The following is a 22106-nucleotide window of genomic DNA, read 5'->3' on the forward strand; positions in this document are numbered from 1 at the left end:
GATAGAAGATCTTACCTGAGGGGTCAAGAACCAACGGCACAGATTTAAGAAAACTCATCGAAGCTACAGGGGGGAAGTGAAGAAAATTATTTTCACCCAGTGGGTTAGGGGTCTGGAATTTGTTTATTGAAAGAGTGGTGGAGGCAGAAACCCTGACCACATTTTTAAAAAAATGCTCAGGGAAGGTGGCATTAGATTGGGTAGTTCCTTTTCAGCTTGCACAGACATGATGGGTTGAATGGCCTCCACAGAATTTCTGCGATACTCCTGGTATCTTGACCAATGTTCCTGACTCAATTAACACATCAATAAAACTGTTGAGCATTCATTATTTTTAAAACATTTTTATGTGGAAATTGGCTGCAATGTTTGCCATAAATTAAGAATAGCCACATTTCAAACAGTAATTAATTGGTTACGGAACACAGTTGGACAGAATGAGGAAAAGAGCTATCGGAGAAGTACAGTAGCTTAGTTATTCAGTATTGCCCTTCAGGGCAGAAAATCTGTTACCCACACTTGGACTGACCTGGATTTGACTTCAGATCTAGAACAACGTGGGTGACTCTTTAAATTTGATTACCTTTGATTATGAAGTAACTCCCTTCCAAAATTATGATCCAGTTGTGTCTTCTGTAATTGTAAACTGGTCTTAAAGTTTTACACAGTATATGACTCTCCCTCCCTCTCTCTCTCTCTCTCTTTCTCTCTCTCTTTCTAATATAAAAATTCTATACTAGATCTGTACAAATGGTATGCAAGACAAGTTTTTCACTGTATCTTGGTACAAGTGACAATAATAAACCAATACCAATACCAATACACTTCCTTAAGAGAAGCAAGAAAGTATGTTAAAATGGTTTCACTGTGGTCTTGAAAAGAAATTTTCTATTCTATGTGGTTACACAAGAAATTATTCATACCTTTCACCCATGAATTTTTGTCTGCGCTTACATGATCAAAGCTCCAATGCTGCCTGTGGGTGTATCCCATACAAGTTAATATCATATATTAGAGTCATTGGGTCATACTGTACAGAAAAAGGCCCTTCTGCACACCGAGTACATGCAGGTCATCATTTATCCAACCAAACTAATCCAACACTAATTCCATTTTTTATTCTCCCCACATTCCCATTACTACCCCCCATTCCACCATACACCCACACAGTAGGAACAATTTCGAATAGCCAATTCACCTATCAACCATCCATCCATGGAGTGTGCGAGAAGACAGGAGCACCTGGAGGAATCCCACATAGTCACAGAGAGAACGTGCAAACTCCACACAGAACTGGAGGTCAGGATTGAAACCAGATCACTGGCGCTGTGAGGCAGCAGTTCCACTAGCTGTGTTACTATGCCACCCTAATTGCTAAAAACTTATTAGTATCATAAATTATTAACAAAAAGATTCTTTGTAATTCTTTCTCCCATCTAATTCTTTCTCCCATCGGTTGTTTGGCCCAATAAAAACTTTATCTAGGCCACACTGGACGTCATGGAATCCTGCAGCAGAGGAGCCTCCATGCCTATGCTGGCTGCACTCCAGCTTTCCCCCTTCCCCAACACTGATAATTAGTTTTCCTCACTAAATGACCTTTTGAAGGTTCTTGTGGAATGTAACTTCAAATTTTCAAAGCGTAGGTCATTAAACTGTTGAAGGACAGATGGAAGTCAGATGACCCACCTTGAGACTTTCATACAATTTCAAAGATTTATGCACATTTGCTTCCAGGTCCTAGTGTTCCTGCACACTGTGTAGAACTGTGCCATTCAGTCTGTGTCATCTTGCTCTGTCCATTATGCAGCACCTCACACCGCTCTGCTTGCATCTCGTCTGCCACTTGTCCTTCCAATCTGCCAGCCTTGCTATGTCCTCTTGCAGTCTGTTATTACCCCCCACCCACCCCCATTGTTCACTACACCTCCACATGGCCGGGCATAGTGGCACACCTGTTAGTGCTTCTGCCTCACTGATCTGTTTACACTTTCTCTCTGGTTGTTCTAGTTTCTTCCCACATCCTAAAGACAGGCTGGTAGGTTAACTGTCTACTGTAAATTTTCCTGTAGTGTAGGTTAATGGCAAAAAGAATCAAAATGAAGTTGATGGGCATGGATGAGAGACAATAAGTTGCAGGGGTACATGGAAATGGGGGGGGGGATGGGACAAATGGGGTTACTTCCTTGGCATGAACTTGATGGACTGAATGGCCTTCTCTGTATTGTTACAAGTGTAGGCTACATTTTGCAAATTTTGAAATTTTATCCTGCATTACCACACTAGAGTCATTACTACATATCAAGAAAAGTAGTGGACATAGAGCTGAACTTCGCTCAATACAGCTCTCAACAGGTTTGTACCTCAAAAAAGGAGTCAAGTCACTCTGGGCAGATCTAATTAAATAAACATTCAACAATACTCAAATTTGCTCTTGTGGGATTGAAATGAACATTGTGGTGTGCTGCTAGCAGTGCCTATGAAGTGCTGTGGCCAGTGAATTGAATGAAATATCGGTATATTACACACGTATGAAGCAATGGTGGGATTAATTTCTCTATGTAAGTGAAGGCATGGTTACTTCTGTCACTGGATTTAACCCACAATAAAGCAGGAAAAAAATACATCCGCATACAAAATATTTTTTTAAAGAATTGTATAATCTTTTTGGAAGCTTGTTTCATATTTTCTGCATTTTATGCTCTCAATGTCAGGTTTCCTACATTTAAAGTTTTATGTTTCTCTTCATTCCAAATATATGCACACAGTGGTAGTTTAGGGCTACTACAATGTGTTTCATTCCCAGGGCAAAGAACTGCAAGACCCAGATTTTTTTTGGACCTTGCTGAGTGATGCTCTATAACTGGCCATTTGGAAGTGTGAGAGGGAAGCTGAAGTTTGTGTCTGATTTGCCCATTTTCTCTGATGAGTGGCACTTCCAGCTCACTTTCTCTCAAGTGCACTGTTGAGGTGAAGAACCCAGGAAGACTTGATATTGAGCATTCCATTGAATGGCTTGTTTGTACAATATCACCCTCAGCATCCCCACCTGAAAGCCAATTTAATGGAAGAGAAGAGATAGTAAGAATACTCTGATGACCAGCAATCATATAAAGAGTAGCTGAAAGGTAACATGTAGGCTGACTGTTTTACAATGAAGTGACATGTTGGCACCTTACTCCAATCTAAAATCATTGAGTCACTGTTAATGCAAATTGCAAAGCTGTGTTATAAATTTAACCGGTATAATTCTGTAGAACTTATTATGTAGGGATTTTGGACTAGGTAAGCCAGGTTCGGTTTTGACCATGTTTTCCTTGCAACTGAAATTAGGCAGCTCTGACAATTAGCCCAGGAAACTCAAATTGCATTGTTAGTAGATGCAAGTGTTCAGAAAACTACGTTTAGTACATAGTACAAGTATATAGAACATAGATCAGTACAGCACGGGACAGGCCATTTGGCCCATGATGTTGTGCTGATCTTGATGCTGATTTATACTAACTGTCCTCCTCCTGTTTATCATCCATATCCCTCCATTCCCTTCATATTCATGTGTTCATCTAAAAGCCTCTTAAACTCCACCAAACTGCCTGATTCCACTACTACTCCTGGTAACCTATTCCAGGCGCCTACCACTCTCTGTGTAAAAAAAAACTTGCCCCTCATGTCACATTTAAACTTCCCCCCTTTAACCTTAAAATCATGTCCTCTGGTGTTTGACATTTCTACCCTGGGGGAAAGATTCTGACTGTCCATCCTACCTATGCCTCTCATAATCTTAAAAACCTCTATCAGGTCTCCCCTCAACCTCCTACACTCTGAGGAGAACAACCCAAGTTTGTCCAACCTGTCCTTATAGCTCATACCCCCTAATCCAAACAGCATTCTGGTTAACCTCTTCAGCACCTTTTCCAAAATCTCCGCATGCTTGCTTTCGGTGAACTATGGACCTGGATCCCAAGATCCCTCTGTACCTCAATGCTATTAAGGAGCCTACCATTAACTATATAATTTCTCCTTTCATTTGACCTCCCAAAGTGCAACATCTTACACTTGCCCAGATTAAACTCCATCTGCCACTTCTCTGTCCATATCTGTAACTGATCTATATCCCACTGTATTCTTTGATAGTCCTTTACACTGTCCACATCTCTACCAATCTTGGACCTTCAGCCAGAATAACAACCTTCCACCCCTACTCTCTGTCTTCTATGGGCAAGAGAGTTTCAAGTCCAAACTTGCAATTCACCCTGGATCCCATGTATCTTTATCTAACCTACCATGAGGGACCATGTAGAAAACATCCACTGCCTTATCCTCATCAAGCACCTTTGTCACCTCCTCAAAAAACTCAATCAGGTTTGTAAGACATGACCTGCCCCGCACAAAGCCATGCTGACTGGCCCTAAGCAGGCCATGACTTTCCAAATGTGCAGAAATCCTATCCCTCAGTATCCTTTCCAATAACTTCCCCACCACTGACATAAGGCTCACTGGCCTATAATTACCTGGATTATCCCTATTTCCCTTTTTGAACAAAGGAACAACATTTGCTACTCTCCAGTCCTCCAGGACCTCACCAGTTGCTAGTGAGAACATAAAGATCCTTGTCAAAGCCCCAGCAATCTCCTCACTTGCTTCTTTCAATATTCTGGGATATAGGCCATCTTGTTCTAGGGACTTAATCACCCTTATGCTTTTCAGAAGACCCAACACTATCTCCTCCTTAATCTCAACATGTCCCAGCACGTTACCATGCCCCACTCTGCTTTCACTATCCTCCAATTTTTTCTCCTCAGTAAATACCGATGCAAAGTACTCATTTGGTACCTGAACCACTTGCTCTGATTCCAAGCACAAATTCCCTCCTTTATCCTTGAGAGGACCTACCCTCTCCTTAGTTATCCTCTTTTTCTTAACATAAGTATAAAATGCCTTGGGAATCTCCTTGATCCTACTCGCTAAAGACATTTCATGGCTCTTTTGGTCTTCCTAATTGCCTGCTTGAGCATTTTCCTGCTATCTTTATATTCCACGAGACCCCACTCTGATTTTAGTTTCCTAATCCTTAGGTATGCTTCCTTTTTCTTCCTGACTCAGTTTAGGACCTCTAGGGTCATCCAAGATTCCCTTACCTTACCACCCTTGTCCTTAATCCTTACCGGAACATGCCGATCCTGAACTCTGATCAGCTGGTCTTTGAACAACTCCCACATGTCAGGTGTGGACTTGTCCAACAGCAGCTGCTCCCAATCAACGCCCCTTAGCTCCTGTCTTATCCTGTCGTAATTTGCCCTCCCCCAATTTAGTACCTCCCGCAAGATCCAATTTTATCCTTATAACTATTTTAAAACATAATGAGTTGTGGTCACTATTCCCAAAATGTTCACCCATGATCAGGTCTGTCACCTGGCCTGGCTCATTTCCCGAAACTCCATCCAGTTTGTTCTCTCCTCTCGTTGGACTCTTTACATACTGCTTCAAGAACCCCTCTTAGATGCACTGAAGAAATCCTACCCCATCTAAGCTTCTTGTATTAGGAAGTTCCAGTCAATACTGGGGAAGTTAAAGTCCCCCACTATGACAACCCTTCTGTTTCTGCACTTTTCCATAATCTGCCTACATATTTTCCTCCGCCTCTCGGTGGCCATTGGGGGGCCGATAGTATAATCCCATCAGCGTAATTGCACCCATCCTATTTCTGAGCTCCACCCAAACTGCATCTGTGGATGAGCCCTCCAGTGTGTCCTCTCTGAGTACTGCTGTGACATTCTCCCTTATCAGTAGTGCAACCCCTCCACCTCTTTTACCCCCCTCTCTATCACGTCTAAAACAATGAAACCTAGGAATGTTGAGCAGCCAGCCTTGTCCCTCCTGCATCCAGGTCTCTGTAATGGCACCAACATCGTAATTCCATGTACAGATCCGGGCTCTAAGTTCATCCTCCTTACATATAATACTCCTAGCGTTGAAATAAATGCACTTTGGCCCATCAGACCCACTATGTTTATTAGTCTGCCCCTTCCTGTCCTTCCTTTCAATCTTACTTGTCATACCATCTTTCTTGCCATCCACCCTACCACCTGTTGCCCTGCTGCTGTGGTTCCCATCCGCCGGCATTCCAGTTTAAACTCTCCCGAGAAGCACTAGCAAACCTCCCGGCAAGGATATTGGTTCCCCTCCAGTTCAGGCTCAAACCATCTTGTTTGTATAAGTCCTTCCTGCCCTGCAAGAGAGCCCAATGTTCATACTTGTGGCCTGATTACTTTCAGTTTCTCTGCAACAAAGTCTTGCGCCATTGCATCATACCCAAGTGTTTAAATACTATATGATTTTTGATAATTATCTTTCTGACTCATATCCTGTAATTTGAGAGGTTTTAGTTCTCCAAATCCACAATGTCATGCCCAAGTTGAAAACAAGCATTTGAGCAAATTTGTGACATGCTTTTCAAATCTGTTCTTTTGTTTTTGTTTCTAGACATGAGAAACCAAAGCTACACCATAGAGCAACCAGCAGTGAAAAACCACAACTGCCTGACTTTGCTTCAGGACGACCAGATGGCTGTGCCTGACACCTGCGTTCAGAATGGAGAAGCAGCTTATGGAGCAGGTATCTGCAACTGCAACATGAAGCAGATAAGAGATTCTTGCTTGTTATCAGGGAAATGCATCTGTGGACATCGCTTTAAAAATATATTCATGTTCTGAGATACTTTAAGATTTAACATAAAAGTTGACGTAAGGATTCTTTAAGTTCTGCTGTTTTGCAGATAGTCTGCTGAATATTGCAAGTCCACAGTCGTTCTAGGCCTACAATTGTTTCCCATGGTAATATTTGAATTCAAGTTACTAACATGCTTGCAGGGATCCCACATACAGGAAGCCAACTTGGAAGAGTGTCTGTACCTGGCTGTTCATGAACAAAAGGAAGCAAAGAAACAAAGGGATAATGTAAAAGAGGAGCACCTTTGAATTCCGCTTTCAGTTGCATTGGTCAGTTTGCGAGGTCAGACCAATTGTATTTTCACTCAGACACTGGCAGGTCCTCTCACTCCAAATCATGGCAACTGAGCAGATGATGTATTTAGACCATAAGACATAGGAGAAGAATTAGGCCAATCGGCCCATAGAGTCTGCTCCGCCATTCGATCGTGGCTGATTTATTTTTCCCTCTCATCACCATTCTTCTGCCTTCTCCCCGTAACCTTTGACATCCTTACTAATCAAGAACCTATCAACCTCCGCTTTAAATATACCCAATGATTTGGCCTCCACAGCCATCTGTGGCAATGAATTCCACAGATTCACCACCCCCTGGCTAAAGGAATTCCTCCTCATCTCTGTTCTAAAGGGATGTCCTTCTATTCTGAGGCTGTGCTCTCTGGTCCTAGACTCTCCCACTACTGGAAACATCCTCTCCATGTCCATTCTCTCCAGGCCTTTCAATATTCAGTAGGTATCAATGAGATTCCCCCCCCCCCCCCCCCCCCCCATCCTTCTAAACTCCAGCAATTACGGGTGCAGAGCCAACTACGTCCCTTAAACTATCGCACCTCCAGTTCCAGGGGCATCTTCTATGCACAAGGCAAGAGTCTGTGTTCTCTGTGGTGGATGCACTTACAACCCAGGCTGGTTCAACAGTTGATGAACTTCCAGCAGGAATGGTTAATTTCATGATGGGCAGCTCGGGTCAACAACTTTCTTTATTTGATGCTGTTTGGCTCCATTTCATTCTGTGTTGCTTGAGATTAGTCTTCCTATTTATTTCTTTGACCTGTGGAAATGTATAACTTTCCTTCCCTCATGTATAACTGAGAGTCAATGGACAAGAATATGCCCCGGAACTGGAGGTGTGATAGTTTAAGGGACTTAGTTGGCTCATACCGAGGCTAAGAGGGTTATCCTATCACAAGCGGCTGAAGAAGTTGGATCTGTTTTCTTTGGAGTTTAGAAGAATGAGAGGTGATCTTATTGAAGCATACAAGATGCTAAGGGGACATGGCAGAGCAGATGCTGTGACATTGCAGGAGAGCCTCAAATACGGGATAAGGAGGCCATCATTTATACCTGAGGTGCATAGGAATTAAGTTTTTCAGAGGAGGTGAATCTCTGGAATTATTTACCCTGGAAGGATGTGGAGGCTAGATCATACAAAGTATTAAAGAGAAGGGAGGTAAACCTTTGAGGAGTTGAGACCTGGGCAGAGCAGCCATGATCATATTGAATGGTGGGGCAGCCAGATAGCCACCTCCTGTTCCTATTTTCTCGTGTGATTGTGATCTTTTCTAAATACCAAGATGTTACTTTTGGCACAAACAGGCCTAAATGTTGTTTTTTTCACCCATTTAAGGTCTTGATGATAATCACTCTGAACTGCAAAGGATTTTAGAAGATATCTGGGAGATGAATATGAATTGTGAACAATATGAAGGTGGAATCGGTAAGTTGTATCATTTTGACTAGTCTGTCCTGAGGTGAATGGATCATTGATAAGAATGGAATAATTAAATATGGTTTTCTTTCTGCAACCTCACTAACGTATCTGCCATCTCTTCATTATGCAGATGGCATCTTAAAGTATTTACAGGATCCACGGCCATTAAACACAATAGCACTAGAACAATATTTTGGTAAGTTTATTTTCACTGATTAACAAAGCTGTAATCTTTGTCTTAAAGAAATGCAAATATTGAATATGATGTTCTGCTCACTGTATTTTCTGCTGAGGCACCTCCCACGCGAAGTGGGGTGATTGGAGTGAGCACTGCTCCAGTGTCCTCCCACGTGTTCCCCAGTCTCATGCTACAGGCTGGTACCTGTCACAGTGTAATATGGAAAAGGAGCTGTGTGTGCAGGACGGGCCTGAAAATGTTTCAAATAACAAAACTGATAGTTCAGATATTATTCAGTAAATTTTGGTGAAATAAACAATTAATTACAGTCTCTTTTTTTTTCATATTTGTGATTTTCACTCCATTCTTGTCAACAACATTTCATCAGATTCAGTCTGACCGCATAGATTGAGTTATTCCAAATGAGTGAGATCGGAAAGGGCACCCAGCTGCATCTGCACAGCGTGCCCTTTGCCAAGCTATGCTTTACGCTCGTCTTCAAAAGTACTATTAATATTGTATGGAATTGGTGGCACACCAGGTAAATTTCCTGGTAGACAATGTGTCCTCTCAACTTCCATCAACATTCTGTTAGAGCAATGAGATGAAATCCAAGGAAATTCAGCCCAAGAATGACTGCCCGCAAAACTCCCATTTGATCTTTGAAGAGTGAAACCTGATGGTTTTTATTGTTGACCTTCTTTGTCCCTTTTGTAGGTGAAGAAATCTCGGTTAGAAACACTCCATTAAGCAACACCACTTGTAAGTTCCTTAACGAATATACGGTGTGTGGGTGCACGACAGTATGTAATAACTTGAAGGTTACACCACTGCAGAATCCTTTTTAAAGTTGAGTCCTTAGATCTATAGGAGTGTCCGCACTCTTGCTCACCTGTAGTATTTGCAGTCATGTCATTGTTACCTGATTATAGTTGACAAGAAATTCAGGCACTTTCATCTTCAGATGTGGAACGGTTTAAGTCCTGTTAACAGAATGCAATTCTTATGCCTAATTTTACTTGTTTAGTGATTCACAAATACCACTTCAAATTTGCCTGGTTCTGGGGTTGACACCGGGTTAGAGGGGGAGGAAGGGAAAGGTGAGTATTAAGCTTACAGATTCCCTATTTCTTGCTTAAGAAAACAGGCAGTCAGGGAGCACCCCCACTGCTTTAGTTAGCATTCAAGGCTCCACAATATCACTTCAAGTGGGACAAACTCTTTACAATATCCAAATTTGGATCCAGCATTGATTTTAATTCCAGGTCTGTGAATTAAAGTAGGAGAAAAGTGATTATGAGAGGTAGTATGACAGCTGTGGTGAGGTCACAGAGGTTTATGTAGGATATACAGCACATAAACCCAACAAATCAATTCTCGTTTTTATGGTCCACTTGAACTACCCCCTCCAATCATTCTTTGTCTAAGTATACCAGTGTAGCCCTCTATTCCTCCTCCTCTCAAAAGTTTGTCCACCCTCATCTATAATGTTCACTTTAACCACTCCCTGTAGTAGTGAGTTTTGTATTCTTGCCACTCATTGGTATTCCCTGTTGCATTTTTTGGTGACTCTTTTGTAATGATGGCCTCTGCTCATGTTCATCTCCACAACTGACTGCATAATGGTGCAGCCATTGGTGTTGCTGCCTCATTGCTTTGGGGACCTGGGTTTGATCCTAGTCTTGGGTGCCGTCCATGTGAGGTTGCGTGTTCTCCCCTTGGCTGTGTGGGTTTCTGCTGGCTGTACTGGTATCCTCCCACATCCCATAGATGTGCCGGTAAGTCAATTGGCTACTGTAAATTACCCTCTGTGTGGGTAAGCGGCTAAAAAACTAAAGAGGCATTGATAGGCATACGAGAGGGAATAAGTTGCAGGAGAAATAGCAAAGGGTATGGAACTGATGGGATTGCTCTGCTGGATGCTGGCATAGACCTGGTGGGTTGAATGGCCTCATTCTGTGCCCTAGTAAGTACTTTAAGTGGAAAAACTCTTTGTGCATCGATTCCACCAAAACCCTTCATAATTCCAAATCCTTGATTAGGTCACCGTTCAGCTTTATTTTGTTTTAAATAAATAAATAATAATATGATAAAGAAAAGTCATTGCAATTTTTCCGGCCTTGCTGTCGTGTCATGACCTGACAATGATGTTGCTTATGTTGTTGCCATTGACATCAGCGGTCTCCTCTCTCCACTGTTGCTGTGTTCCTTTGCCTGAGCTCATTGCTGGGGAAGAGGACCTCAAGGTTACATGGTAGGAAATACAGTTCTCTTGAAGGGATGCAGGTGGCTTTTAAATATTGCCTGCTTTGTTTGATTCCCAACTTTCCCTAACACCTATTGATGGCACGGATAGTTCACCCTCATGTTGGAGAGAAGCATGAACAGCACTCAGGTCACTTAGAGGCATTATCAGATTGGTGTAATGGGCATACCTGCTTAATGTGAGCTTTAATAACAAGCAGTGGAGAACCAAATGAACTATAAATGGGTTCAGTGTAAAGTTTTCACCAGGATGTTCCATTCCGGGAGGTGGATCAGGGGAAGAAGGATGCTTACTATTTTTGAGAGGGGATTTCAGTTGATTTTTCCATTTGTTGGTGGCTGTGGGAAGAGCAGGTCATCTAGAGCTGGAGTTGGGAAACACAATGTAGTCACCAATACATTCAGCAGGGAATTCGAGAGAAACCTTTCTCAGGGGTGTGGCTAGAATACAGACTTCCTACTATAGGAAATGAAGAAACAGCATCAATGCATTCAAAGGAATTGCAGATTCACACATAGAGGAGAAAGGAACAGAAGGATATGTTGATGAGGCAAGATGAAGAAGGGTAGGAGGAAGCTATGTGCAGCATAGAGTTTCTGTGCTGTAAGTCCACGTAAGGTCAGTTTATTGTCAAGGATTCAATGTATTACGATTAGAGGCCTCAGTCTGACTTTATTTTTCATGGGGAGAAGTAAGATTCTTCTCCTATGATATAACCACATGAAGCTTATTACATTGAGGATAGAAACCATTGACAGATTTTATGTTAAAACACAGTTTTTAATCTTTTAATTCCAGGCCACAGCTCTTGCACAACAGACAATGAAACGACCTGCCAGAATTCAGTAATGCCATCCTACATGAAAGCAAAAAGCAGGAAGAGAGGTGAGCCGGTCATTCAAAACCATTCGTTCTTAATGGTGTGAGATCATACAAAGCAGTCTGCAGGATATACGTGGGAAAGAGCATTCTGATGTACAGGGAGGGGGAGTCAAACTGTGGGGGAACCTAAATATTCTTCAACAAACTCAGCTGAAGACTCTATGAATAGAAGTTTCCAAGAACAAAAATCATAAGTTGTGGTTTGTATTCTTCCTCTTTTTCAAGAAAAAAAAGTCTGTTTTTCCCCCATATCTTGTACTTCTCATTAATGTTTTGCTTTCGCACAGTGAAGGAACAATAATTAAAGATCACAGGAAACCCAGTGCTGACAGACGTCACCACAGCTCGAATTTGGCCACCAGGGGGTGGATCAGAAGGAACCAGGATGGTTACTGTGGGACAGGGTCAAGTGACCTGTCAAATGACTGTGGGACAAGTGACCTTGCTACACAGACTCCAGTTAAAGTACCTCTGGGATTCTATTTGCATTCAGCTACGTTGGGATCTCAGTGGGACTTGGCTCACTTGCTCTGCTCCCACTGGCTGGCAGCAGCCAAAATTCTTCTATCGAGTTCTGACTTCCACCAGGAGCTGGTGGATGGCCCCTTTCGTAATCCAAGGCCCCCTTGACTGACTATAGAATCCCCAATGCGACCCAGTGGGATTAGTAAATGTGGAACAGCTCAGTAATTAAACCAGGCCAGGGTTTAGATGAGGATGAAAGGGATAGGAGGGTAAGTTGATATGGTCAGATTCTGTAGAGTGGGAAGAGTTACATGAAGTATACTACCAATTGGACCTGTTGCGCTGAGAGACCTTTCCCCATGCTGTGAATCTTTGTAATTCCGTATAAATTGGGTTTATCCTCCTCTCTGTGCCTTAACTTCTTACTTTTCACCAGGCAAGTGGGAGGAGATATCTGTGAAAGTTGGAGTTATGTAGGATTTCTCACAAGGTGACGTCTTGGAGTCTTGGGCTGTGCTGTTGGTGTCCAGGGGCCTCAGCTACTGGCATAAGGTGCACAGTTCAACTGATCCCACTGTTCATTACTGACAGACAGACCCGCACTAAATATTGCATCTTCTTTTATACCAGTTGTTGATGATGGTGATGACAGAGGACAGGAAGTTATGCCTCAAGATCAAGCTGCAAGGCCAAAGCAATTAAGAAGAGGTGAGGAACTTGCATCACCAACTCGCACTGGCTCCCTTTTTAACTCCCTGTTCCACAGAACCCATAATTAAAAAGGTTAGCATCATATTTTGTTATTGCTAGGCAGGAAACAATCCATGAAGAAAATCCTTAATCCAGTTTTACGGGCTTGCAGTGATTTACATGCACAGCAGCTCACCTGGTCTCTGAGATCCAGGTTGGAAATGTATTTTACCTAGAAGTGGTTCTTGACCAATTTAAATCCCTCTCTTGCTCTTTCACGTTCTCGCTCTCTCTCCCTCTCTCTCTCACATTGTTTCTATGCTGTATTACCTCCTTAATTCTTTTCATTTATCTGTACTGTTTTTCTTTCTTTGTCACTCCCCAATTTCTCTCTTCCCTATTTTTCTTTCTCTCTGTATATTTCTGTACCTCTTAGCATCTTTCTCTGTCTATCTCTCTCTTTCTTTCTCTCTCCTTGAACCACCGCAGTCCTTCTGGTGAAGATACTTCCAAGTGCTGTTGAAGGAAGGTGGTAGGTGGTAATCAGCAGTGGGGGTGGTGGAGGGGGGGGGGTTCCTTGCAGTCAATGTTGGGGGCTCTAAGGCTATTCCGTCCTACCTGTATACCACTGTGCCACCATCTCTGGTGGTTGTATCCTGCCAATAGGACAAGAAGTGCCCTGGCATTGTGATGGAAGAGTCTGCCACGTCTGTAAGGTATGATCAGTCTATCAGACAGCTATCCCAACTTCCTGACATCGGGCACCAGGTGGTTTCAAGGTCAGCTTGGCTGGGAGTAACTTCAGTGTCCAAAATCGGTATCAAGGTCGATGCCACGTGGCCCGGTCAGTTCTACCCCTTCTCTGTTTGTACGTAGTGGTACAACTGAGTGACTAGCTCGGCCATTTTGGAGAGCAATTAATTATCAGCCACATGGGGCAGGTCCAGAGTCACATGTAGGCCACACCAGGTGAGGATTGCAGATTTCCTCCCCTTAAGGACATCTGTTTTAATGACAATTCAATAGTTTTCATGATCAACGTTATATGACTTGTTTTTTCCCCAAACTCCAGATTATATATGGAATTTAATTTCCACTGTTGCCACAGTGAGATTTGAACTCAGCACCCTGGATTGTTGGTCTAGCTCTTTGGATTATTAGTGTGGTCATTTAACTGCTGTGCCTCCGCAGTAGAACAATGGGGTATAATGAACACATTGACCGAACAATGCTTTCTAGTTGATGTTGGTTTTAGAGAGTTTTGAAAGACTGGATGTTTTTAAATATTTGTCAACAGAGACCAAGACCAAAGCTAATGGTGCAGGGAAGAAATCCAAATGTAGATCTCCATCAACTCTGACCAAAAAACAAGCTACACAGAGTAAACAAGGTAAGCAGTGGAGAAGGTTCACTGGTTCATCTTTTTGGGAACTTTGAAGTCTCTCGTGGAGTTGGGCAGAGAGTAGCAACCAGTAGACATTGAAACTCAAAAGCTCTGCTTTGGGGAATAATTTTCCAATGTTGCCCTATTAATTTGCACCAGCAATCTTTGGGTTGGTTCCGAGTCCCCAATGCCTCCCTGTATGCTCCAGGGCACCTTGAGAGGGCATTGAAGAGCAGTCATGTCGATGCCCCTTCCCGCCCTTTATTTAGTTTGTGGGATGTGAGCATTGCTTGCAAAGGTGGCGGTGAGCTGCTTTCTTGAACTGCTGCAGTCCTTCTGTTGAAAATACTCCCACGGTGCTTTTGGGTAGGATTTAAATCCAGCTCTGATGAAGGAACAATAATATATTTTCAAGTCAGGATGGTGTGTGACTTGGAGGGGAACCTGCAGTGATGGTGTTTCATCCTCTTCTTGCAAGGTCTCATCCAGTAATCTTGATTAGGAGAAGATATGCAAGGTACTCCTTCCAGAATAGAACATTTCTGGGACAGTTAATCAATGGTTTAGGACTTCACTGGTGCAGGAGGAATCATTGAGGTACTTCTAAAGACCTCCAATGTGTAGTGGAAAATAGTGAGATACATGTAACAATGTACTTGATCATTTTTGTAGATGAAGAGAATCTAGCTGCTTCTCCAGAACATTATCCAAAGAAACTGGATGGCCTTTCCCCTGTCACCTGCTCTTCAGGTATCAACCATCTGAAAGAACTCAAGAATCATGTCTCACAGTTTGGATCAAACACACAAGTTATCTCAGGTTTGTAAACCTCATTGTTGAATGTGATCTGTACTTGGTTCCAACTAATTTTGGATCACGCCATATTGAAACCAAGTCTGACGTTCTTGCCATTTATCTTTTAGTTGTTGTGGCTGTAAGATTTTGTGCCTTATGTTCAATGTAACCACTGAAACAACCTTAAATATAGATTTAAAATTTCAAACCTCTTCCTTAGTCCCAGTTTTTGGTTAACTACCTTAATATCCTCTATGTACCCTAAGGTAATGATAACTCTCTTGTGAAACACTTTGGGACTTTCTAGTACATTAAAGGTGCTACTCACTGCAAGTTGTTAAGCTGTTGTTGATTGGGTGGGTGTGCTGATGGAGTATGCAATGATGACACTAAGTTGCGATCAGATTTGTGCTTGCGATCACTGTGCAATGAGACCTTGATTTCAATGGGACTTTGTGATGTGCTCTATACTTTCCCATAGACCAGAAGGAAGGATTGACGGAGTTCTGACAAAGGGCCTTTGACCTGAAATGCTGACTTTGTTGCTCTTTCCGTGGATGCTGCCTGACTCTCTGGGTGTTTCCTGCACTTTCTGTTTCAAATTTCCAGCATCTGCAGCTTTCCTTTATTTTCATTGACAATCCAATTTGCACCACCTGCTGGCCAGCGTTAAAACAGCACTGGCTGAGATAATGCAGCATTTCCTTCTGTAAGAGGAATGTGTGGCAGATGGGGATTTAAAGAGGTAGGGGTTGGGGGTGAGTCCGGAAAAATAACTGAAATGGGCCACATTGTGCTGGCTGTGGCCAGTGGTTCCCAAGGGAGCCATCAGTGTTGAGCTTCATGTAGGTAGCTAAGCTCCAAACTTAGCCCTGAGTAACAGATGCTGTTAACAGATCACTGGACTCCTCACAGAGCCCTGTCTTGCTGGGATTTATCAGGATGCTGCTTCTCCCATTTTACCCTAACCAGGTGTAGTACAGGAGCCTGAAGACCCACACCTCAAGGTTCAACAACAGCTTCTTCCCCACTGCCGTCAGGTTCTTGAACCGATCTGAAAAACACTAATGCTATCTCGGACTATATCTCTTTTTCTCTCTCTCATCTTGTATTAATTTAGTTATACTTATTTTGACATGTAAGTTATGTATAATTTATGTTAATTTAAGTTTATGCTAACTTATATTTGCCATGTCAGTAATGTACTGTGCTGCTGCTGCCAAAAGATAATTTTCATGGCATTTACACCCTGCGTATGTGCCTGTGACAATAAATTTGAACTTGCAGGATTGGTGACTTTATTCTTTTGAATGGATATTCCTTGCTTAGAAGTTAGGAGTAAAAAGCTAAATTATATATCGTCTATGTATTTTAGAGTGATGTTCTTAATTATTTCTTAATGGGTTTTAAAGTTTTATTTTGGGAAAAGTCATAGTCATTGAATTATATAGCACAGAAACAGGCCCTTCGGCCCACCGAGTCTGTGCCAACCATTTACATTAATCCTACAATAATCCCATTTTTTAAATTCTCCCCACATTCCTATAAACTTCCCCCAGGTTCTATCTCTCACCTACACTCTGGAGACAATTTACAGTAGCGAATTAACCTACCAACCCCATCCCTCTTTGGGGAGCAGTCAGAGGAAACCCGTGGGGTTACAGGAGAACCTGCAAACTCCACGCAAACAGCATCTGAGGTCAGGGGGATTTGAACCCAGGACATTGGGGCTGTAAGGCAGCAGACCTACTAGTTGTGATATTTTAGATTATTTACTCCAATCTCAATAATTTTTAAATGCCTCTAAAATGAATGACATTTGCAAACATGCAAAACATTATAGCTTTTAGCAGGAGTCAAAGCTACATTGCCAGCTCTGCCTCCTGCTAAAGGCTGTCAGGATATGTCATGGACTGGGCCTCAGTGGCTGAGGCCTTGCAATGACTTGGCTCTGAGTCCCAGGATGGAGCATGACGTCCCCTTCCTCCCAGGTAAGTGAGGAGGCTGGGGACCATGAGCGGAGATTGTGGACAGCATGATGGATCCAGCTCAATCTGATCCAGTGTAAAATTGTTCTAATAGAATAGACTGAAAAAAGACAGATTATAATCTTTGAATTTTTATATTTCAGTGAACAAAGAGGATTCGGCCAGTAATGGAACAGTTGTCACTCCTCCTACAAGCTTCCAGCTTTTATCGTCAGGCACAGTTCCACAGCATGTCATCAACATACCTGTTAACGGAACCACCTGCTTTTTAGGTCTGTATATCAATCAGTTCTTCTCACCTTTGTATCTTAAGCGGAATCAACCTACATGTTCAGTAATGTTCAGAGGGCATCAGTTATTTTTGGATCACCATATACTGGGACGTGCCTCTCGATGAATGTGATAGTTAACTGATGTGGCGATGACAACTTTGCCAATTCGCACAATTTGGAGAAAGATTTTAACCCAAGCTGTAAAATGGGTTTCTCTCCCTGCAGATGCTGCCCGACCTGCCAAGATACTCGGCAAATAGGGCAGTATCTGCAGAGAGAGAGAGTTTATGTTTCAGGTCAATGATTCTTCATCAGAAAATAATTAAATAAATAGAAATTATTTGAAAAATTAAGCAACATATACAAACATATTAAAAACTTATTGAAAGTGAGATGAAGTAAAATAACTCAAACACTTATTTGCACTTAACTTTTTCTGCCACCAATTCCTCCATCAACTTTTTCCCCTCCTCCATCAGAGTTCTGAACAATCTATGAACCCATGAACACTACCTTGTTATTCCTTTTTTTGCACTATTTATTTATTTTGTAGTTTATAGTAATTTTATGTATTTGCACTGTACTGCTGCCACAAAACAAATTTCACAACATATAAGTCAGTGATAATGAAGCTGATTTTGATTCTGGTTCTGATCCCACGGGATTGACCACAGAGCTGAGGCCAGGATACAAAGTATCTTCTCTTTCCAGCAAGTCTGTGCCCCACTGCTGGGCTCAAGGGTGAGTCCAGTGATGGAATAGGAGGTCAGGTGCCCTTGGATCTAACCTCCAGCTCACCCTGTTTGAGCACATGCAGAAGTCCGTGATGTGAGCTTAGCTGGGCACAGCTGGCAGTTCCTTAGCTGGCTTAGCCGTCAATCTGTTCAATCTACCTCAATAAAGTAGAGGATGCTGAAAATACTCAGTGGCTAAGGCAGCATCTGGGGAGAGGGAACCTGAGTCAAAGAAACTACAGAAAATCAGTCAAAACCCCGATGTCTGCCATAATTTGCTTTCGTATGTAACAACACCTGTTCCGAATTGTGGACAGTAACATTCACTCAAAACCCAGTCAGCACAGGTTTTAAAAAGCTAACCACAATGAGAGTCCATTGATAAATTAAAAGAGAAGTAATGAGAAATATGAGACTAAGAGAATGCAGTGGATGTGGTTAATTTTTCAGGAACCATTTACAGGGATAATACTTATGCAAAGATCATAGCAAGTGGTGAAATGGAAATAGGACATAGCGATAGAGGTCTGATTGCAAAGCAGAATGCAAAGGGCTGGGGTGCATAAGAAGTAAGTGCAGTTGGAAAGGTGTGAGGGGCACTCTCATTAGCTGTACATGAATGATCTGAAATTTGAAATTGTGGGAAGAGTCACAATTTGTCACTGATGATGAATCACAGGCTCGGGAATGGGCCACAGAGGAGTGAAGACGGTGAACATCTGCATCAGAACTCAGGCTGTCAGGATGCCCAAACAAATGTAGTTCAGTGTAAGAGAAGATCAAGGAGATGCTGGGATAAGGGCACACATTTAGGATGATCAAAGAAATGAACGGAGACGGGGCTGATTCCAGGAAAATCTCACACACAGGATGGCATCTTGGTCAGCACGGATGAGTTGTACCGAAGGGCGTGTTTCTGTGTTGTATAACTTTATGACTATGGCTGTGTTGTCAAAATCACTGCCAGGCATTGTTCACATGCTTTTAAAGGGGAAGTAGCCAGTTATTCAGTGAATGATATTAAAGGGAAGTCAGGAGGAGGCTAGATGGAGTTGTCCTGCAAAGTAGGTTGCCTCTGTCCTGTAATATCCTAGCATTATGTCTGCCATTGAACTTACAGTTACCTATAACACAAACATTATTTTGCTACGACTAGAGGTGAATTTGGTGGACTTTTACATTTTAACTGCCTGATTGGTGATGTGGTGCAGTGAATTGCCCCAATTTCTGTTTTGGAAAGATGTTGTTGATTTCTGCACCACCAGGCAGCCCATTCTCTCGGGTTACCAGCTTGGCAGTGACGATGTGAAGCCAGTCCTTCATCACACGGCTGATGCCACAGCAGAGCTATTTGGTGGCCTTGCAGAGAACTGCCATTATTATTATCACCTCTACATGACAAGACTTAGAGTTTCCCTGAACACTTTCGTAAGTTAGGATAGCCGGTGTTAAGATGTTTTTCATTAATCAAGAAAACCCTTCAGCATTTGCTCTATATAGTGTGAATTGCTTGCATGATGGATAGCTTATAAAATTAGTTTCTTTGTTTTTTTTCCAGTTCTAAATGAGAGTTCACCAACTCTTGAAATAACAACCCTGCTACCAACACCACCTGTGCATTCCCTAGGTGAGTTACTTTCTGTCATTATTCAAGAAGCAGCACGTTTAAATGTGAGCAAGCGAAAGAGTTAGTGATGGGTGTGGATAGGAGAATGTGAGAATGAGATTGATAGTTCTACTGGACCCTGGGTATAATGGCTGTGTAAGAATGAGTGAGCTAACAGCTGTGAAAATATATACAGGAAATACTAAACAAAACAATGTGTGGCTTTCTTTACATTCACTAAAAAAAATGGTATATAGAAACATAGAAAACCTACAGCACAGTTCAGGCCCTTCGGCCCACAAAGCTGTGCCGAACATGTCCCTACCTTAGAAATTACTAGGCTTACCCACAGCCCTCTATTTTTCTCAGCTCCATGTACCTATCCAAAAGTCTCTTAAAAGACCCTATTGTAACCACCTCCACCACCGTTGTCGGCAGCCCATTCCACGCACTCACCACTGTCTGAGTAAAAAACTTACCCCTGACATCTCCTCTGTACCTGTTCCCTAGCACCTTAAACCTATGTCCTCTTGTGGCAACCATTTCAGCCCTGGGAAAAAGCCTCTGACTATCCACACGATCAATGCCTCTCATCATCTTTTACACCTCTATCAGGTCACATCTCATCCTCCATCGCTCCAAGGAGAAAAGGCCGAGTTCACTCAACCTGTTTTCATAAGGCATGCTCCCCAATCCAGGCAGCATATGTAAGCCAGTGACTGCATTGCTAATGCACGGTGCTGGCAATGCACTACACCACCTTAAGTCAGGTATAGGTTGAGATCCAACTGTCAGGAAAATCCACCACCTGCATCCTTGCTCAATATTATTGATTGATGTTGCTCTCATTGCTTTTCCTAAATTTGCTTTTCCTAAAGATTAATGACAGGCTTAGTCTATCAATTTAAGTATTCAGCACAAGACTAACAAGTCAAGTCAGTCAAGCTGGATGATCATGTTCTTACCTGCATGTGTTTTCTCTGACAGCTGGTTCTGTGCAAGGCCATACTCAGCATGTTTCAACAATACCAGGGAATGCTTCGCCTCGTATTTCCAGTGCAGGCTCACCTGTCAGTTCTGTTGGCAGTCCAACTACTCCAGGGGCCTCCAGTCCTCAATCTGCTGACTTTCATTGGTCGCAGGAGTCTATGGTGAATGCTCAACCTGTGGACGTTCCAATGACTCCAGTCTCTGTAGGCAGTGCGGGACCAGGTACGTGGTGGAAGATGCTGGAAATATTCAGCAGGTCAGGCGGGGTCTGTGGAGAAAGAAACAAGGTCATTCTTTCAAGTCATTAAACTTTCAGCATTGATTTGAAACCGAAGATGTTTTGAGCTGGAGTAGCAGTAGAGTTGAGGGGAGGAGTGGTGGTGGTATGGGCATGGAGGGGACAAAGAGAGGCTGAAAGACACAAGTGTTGGTGGTGCTGGCTGACAGAGGGTGCGGAAGGCTTGTTAATCGGTGCGGAGGAGATGTGAAGGAGATGAACGAAGACAGACGAGCAAAGAGAAGAAAAGCAAATAATTGCTACAACTTAGTTATGTACAGAAGAAGCAAAACACTGCGGATGCTGGAAATCTGAAAGGAAAACAGAGAATGCTGAAATTATCTATTTTTGTCTCCATTTCTGTGTTCTTTGATCTTCTACTTACATCTCCTCCAAACAGATCACCTGTGATTAACAAGCCCTCAGCACCCTCTCTCGGTGCACACCATCACCATGTGTGTCTGTCAGTCTCTCTTAGTCTCCTCACTGTCACAGAGATTCTCTTGTTCTTTGTAGCCCACCCTCTTCTCTGCACTTTTGATTGCTAATTTTTCCTTATTCTGATGAAAGTTTGTTGTCACACTGTTTCTCTCTCCACAGATGCTGCCTGGCATGCTGAGTATTTCCAGAACTTTCTGGTTTTATTTCAGACTTCCAGCATCTGCATTTTTTTTTTGTTTTTCAACTATGTGTTATGACTACTTCAGCTGTAACTAATCAAGATAATAATGAATGCATAGTTTGGGTTGTAGAGTCAAAGAAACATGCAGCATGGAAGCAGGTCCTTCTGTTCTCCAAACTTGTGCTGGCCGTCAATACCCATTTAAGTAGATCCTACACTAGTCCCATTTTGTTATTCTCCACATTTTTTTTTAGGATGTTGCCAGGACTAGAGTGCCTAAGTCATAGGGAGAGGTTGGCCAGGCTAGGTCTTTATTCCTTGGAACGTAGGAGAATGAGGGGCGACCTTATAGAAATGTTAAAATTATGAGAGACGTAGATAAGGTGGATGGTAACAGTCTTTTCAACAGGGTAAGGGAGCCCAAAACTAGGAGGCATAGATTTAGGGTGAGAGGGGAAAGATTTAAAAGGGACCTCAGGGGCAACTTTTTCATGCAGAGGGTGGTGAGCGAATGGAAC

The 22106-nt window shown here is 42.6% G+C and overlaps 1 protein-coding gene across 1 annotated transcript in view; it reads left to right on the forward strand.

Annotated features, from left to right (window-relative positions):
- Nucleotides 1-22106, forward strand: part of ciita (class II, major histocompatibility complex, transactivator) — a 55199-nt gene that overhangs the window by 16811 nt on the left and 16282 nt on the right. Inside the window, exons 2-12 of the mRNA XM_052021743.1 lie at nt 6484-6615; nt 8356-8445; nt 8570-8635; nt 9335-9379; nt 11682-11768; nt 12861-12938; nt 14218-14310; nt 14977-15123; nt 17231-17359; nt 19652-19720; nt 20687-20911. Of these exons, the coding sequence (XP_051877703.1) occupies nt 6486-6615; nt 8356-8445; nt 8570-8635; nt 9335-9379; nt 11682-11768; nt 12861-12938; nt 14218-14310; nt 14977-15123; nt 17231-17359; nt 19652-19720; nt 20687-20911 (1159 nt within the window). The 5' untranslated portion in view covers nt 6484-6485. The remainder of the gene's footprint in view (nt 1-6483; nt 6616-8355; nt 8446-8569; nt 8636-9334; nt 9380-11681; nt 11769-12860; nt 12939-14217; nt 14311-14976; nt 15124-17230; nt 17360-19651; nt 19721-20686; nt 20912-22106) is intronic.

The sequence above is a fragment of the Pristis pectinata genome, chromosome 8, assembly GCF_009764475.1.
Source record: "Pristis pectinata isolate sPriPec2 chromosome 8, sPriPec2.1.pri, whole genome shotgun sequence".
NCBI classification, from domain to species: domain Eukaryota; kingdom Metazoa; phylum Chordata; class Chondrichthyes; order Rhinopristiformes; family Pristidae; genus Pristis; species Pristis pectinata.